This window comes from Monoraphidium neglectum (assembly GCF_000611645.1).
Source record: "Monoraphidium neglectum strain SAG 48.87 unplaced genomic scaffold scaffold02420, whole genome shotgun sequence".
In the NCBI taxonomy this organism is placed as follows: domain Eukaryota; kingdom Viridiplantae; phylum Chlorophyta; class Chlorophyceae; order Sphaeropleales; family Selenastraceae; genus Monoraphidium; species Monoraphidium neglectum.
In genome coordinates, this window is record NW_014011208.1 from 4,736 (window position 1) to 7,633 (window position 2,898).

General features: G+C 70.2%; 1 protein-coding gene across 1 annotated transcript; it reads left to right on the forward strand.

Annotated features, from left to right (window-relative positions):
- Positions 1-2,191: 2,191 nt before the first annotated feature.
- Positions 2,192-2,401, forward strand: MNEG_10691 (hypothetical protein; the record flags this gene model as incomplete). The annotated part of the gene is made up of 1 exon (XM_014040838.1): positions 2,192-2,401. A coding segment is annotated over one exon (210 nt), but the record flags the coding sequence as incomplete, so codon positions are not given.
- Between the last annotated feature and the right edge of the window lie 497 nt (positions 2,402-2,898).

Below are 2,898 nucleotides of genomic sequence, written 5' to 3' on the forward strand. Positions count from 1 at the left end.
CGCTGGCGTGCCGGTGGGGCATGCCACTAGGCGCAGCCACACCGCATGGCGCGTGCGACCATATAAACAACAAGCGCGTGCCACCGCTTGCTTGCCCGCGCCGCAGCATATGCGTCTACTTGGACGACGAGCCGAGCTGCGCCGTGGCGCTCGCCGCAAACGGCCCAGGCGCTGCGGCGCTGCAGCAGCACACTGTGATGCGCGGCGGCGGGTGGAGCGCCGCGCGGCTGGCGGAGGACGGCGCAGCGGGCCGCCTGTATGTGCCGGATGCGCGCGTGGAGGACAAGGTGTGAGACGTGGGCGCGTGCTTGGGCAGGCAAGGGCGCTGCTGGGGAGAGGCGGGTTTGGTTGATTTTGGAGGATTGCATGGTGCACGATCGTGCGGCGAGGGGCAGCCGTCCGAGTCACATGTGTTGCGGGCGATGGCATGCGCGCCGCGGCAGGCGCGGCGAGCGCTGCGGCTGGTGCGGCAGGTGCCCCGCGGCCGGAGCCTGCAGGCGTGCGGCTCGATCGCGCTCACGGCCCTGCGCCGCCCCCCGCCCGCCCGCGGCCGTCCGCCCCTTGAGGCACCTGGAGGAGCGCCAGCCCGGCCCCCGCTCGTGCGACTCACCTGCCCCCGCGCCGCGCGGCGAGCTGTCTGCGCCCGTTGAACGGACAGCCTGCATCCCTTGCGCGCGGCTCGCAGGGCGCCCTGCCGACGGACTTTGCCGCGCTGCATGCTGAGGCCGGCCTCAACTGCTTTGTGGCGGAGCCCATAGGGCTGCGCGCGCGGCCGCTGGGCGCGCTGGTGCTGGGCAGGCGAGAGGTCGGAGGCTTTGACGACAAATGGTGGGCAGAGGTCGAGGGGAGGGGCACCCACCACAGCGCCAACCCCCTGCCCTCTGTGCTGGCTTTTACTGTCCTTGGGCACTGCGGGGCTCCAGCACTGGGCGCGCTACGCGCGGCCGCTCCTGTAGAGAGCGCGCGGCGCCCACGGCTGCATGGCGGAGAGCCGTGGGGGCCTGCCCGGCGTGCAGCCAGGTTGCAGCCGAGCATTGTACGTCCGCTGTGGGGCGGAACGAGACCCGCCACTTTGCCCGCCACTCCCCCGCTGATTAATCCGCCCACCAACCGCTGGCCAGGTCGGCCTGCTGGCTGAGCGCCGCCGCGACGGGGCTGCTGCAGCACCTGCGGTCGGAAGCGGTGGCCAAGGCGGCGCGCGCGCTGCGCAGCGTGGAGGCGGCGGCGGACCCGGCGCTGGCCATCAGCGTGCTGCTGCAGGTGCAGGGGTTTGGCGGCGCGGGCCAGGTGCCGTGCAGCACGCATGAGCTTGCTCGTAACGTAACAGGCGGCGGCAGCGGCGGCCGCTCGCAGCGTGGCCTGGAGGGAGGGGCCCCTTTGGCAGGCCTCCACGCTCGGCCGCCCGCCTGGGGGCACGCAAGCAGGGCAAACCAATCAGGGGGGCCTTGACAGCGCGCCTTTGCACGGCGCCCGAGCGCGTTTTCCCCCGCACTTTGCCCGATCCGCCCCCGCTCCTGATAGCCCCAGGCTCGTCCTCTCACCACCCTGCAGGCCCCACACCCCATCCTTCAACCAAACCCAAAAGCCCCGCGCCTCATGTTTCTCTCCCGGCCCCATCGCAAACACCCACCCTGGCCCCCCGACCCCGCCCTTCCGCCGCCAACCTCCCCTGCGCGCAGAGCGGCGCCGCCTTCATGCTCCGCGCCACAAACCTGCCCATGGGCGTCCGCCTGGCCCTCGTCCAGGAGGGCTGCGATAAAGCGCTCCTCTTTGAGTCCTCCCACGCCGCCGCCGGGCGCCCCGCCGGTCTCGGCGCCGCCGGCGCGGGCGCCGCAGCCGGCGGGCAGGGCGGGGCCGCAGCCGCTGCCGCGCCCGGGGACGGCCCCGGTGGTGCGCCGGCGCCGCAGGACGCGGCGTCGGACCTGACAGTGCGGGAGCTGCCGCTGAGCAACACCCTGCTCGCGAGCGCGGTGGGTGGCGATCGGCGGCGGGAAGAGGTTGGGTTTTGTGCTTTTGACAGGGGGCGGGGCAAGGGCGACGCGTAGTAGACCCATTGTCGGTGCACGCCTGGTGCTTCATGGAGGGGCGCCACGAGACCGGCGAGTTTTCTGGTGTCATGCAGGCCCCCAAAGCAAACGACCGACAGCCTCCGTCTTGCGTGAACGACCATCCCCTACTTTTGCTCCCACAGATGTCCCACAAGAAGGCGCGGTTCATAAAGGACTGCGCCTCCTACATGCAGAACTGCCCCGTCCCCGCGCGCGACGTGTTCACCCACGCGTCGCAGACCGTGGCGTCGCTGGTGGTGGTGCCGCTGCTGGCGGACGACGCGATGCTCGGGGCGCTCTACTTCACGCAGGACAAGCCGTGCGACTTCTCAAACATACAGGACGCCCTGCTGGTGCGCCGGCCGGCCTGTGCGGCTGCGGCGTGCTCGCGCCCGCGCGGAAAGGATGCGCGTGTGTGGAGTTTCACCACGGAGGGGTGCCGTGGAGGGGTGCCACGCGCAGCTGCTTTTGGCCGAATCGTGGCCTGGGCGTGTTTCCCACGTGGTTGCGATCAACAAGACTGTGTACATGCGCTCACACGTACGCGTGCATGCACGTACACCCCCCCCCACACACACACACGCACACACACATGAGTTTTCATCTATGCGCACACAACCACACGTGTCGCACCCATCCATCCTTGCGCCTGTCCACATCGCATGCGCATGCACTGCAGCACATGCCGTTGTGCTCCAGCTCCTACCCCCTCCCTCCCACCCCAACCAACCGCAGGGCTTCGTGCACTGCATGGCCCTCACTCTCCACAAGAAGTTGTGCGGTCAGATGTCAGGGCTGCAGGAGATGGTGGTGGAGGTGAGTAGGACACACACATGCACACAAACACGCG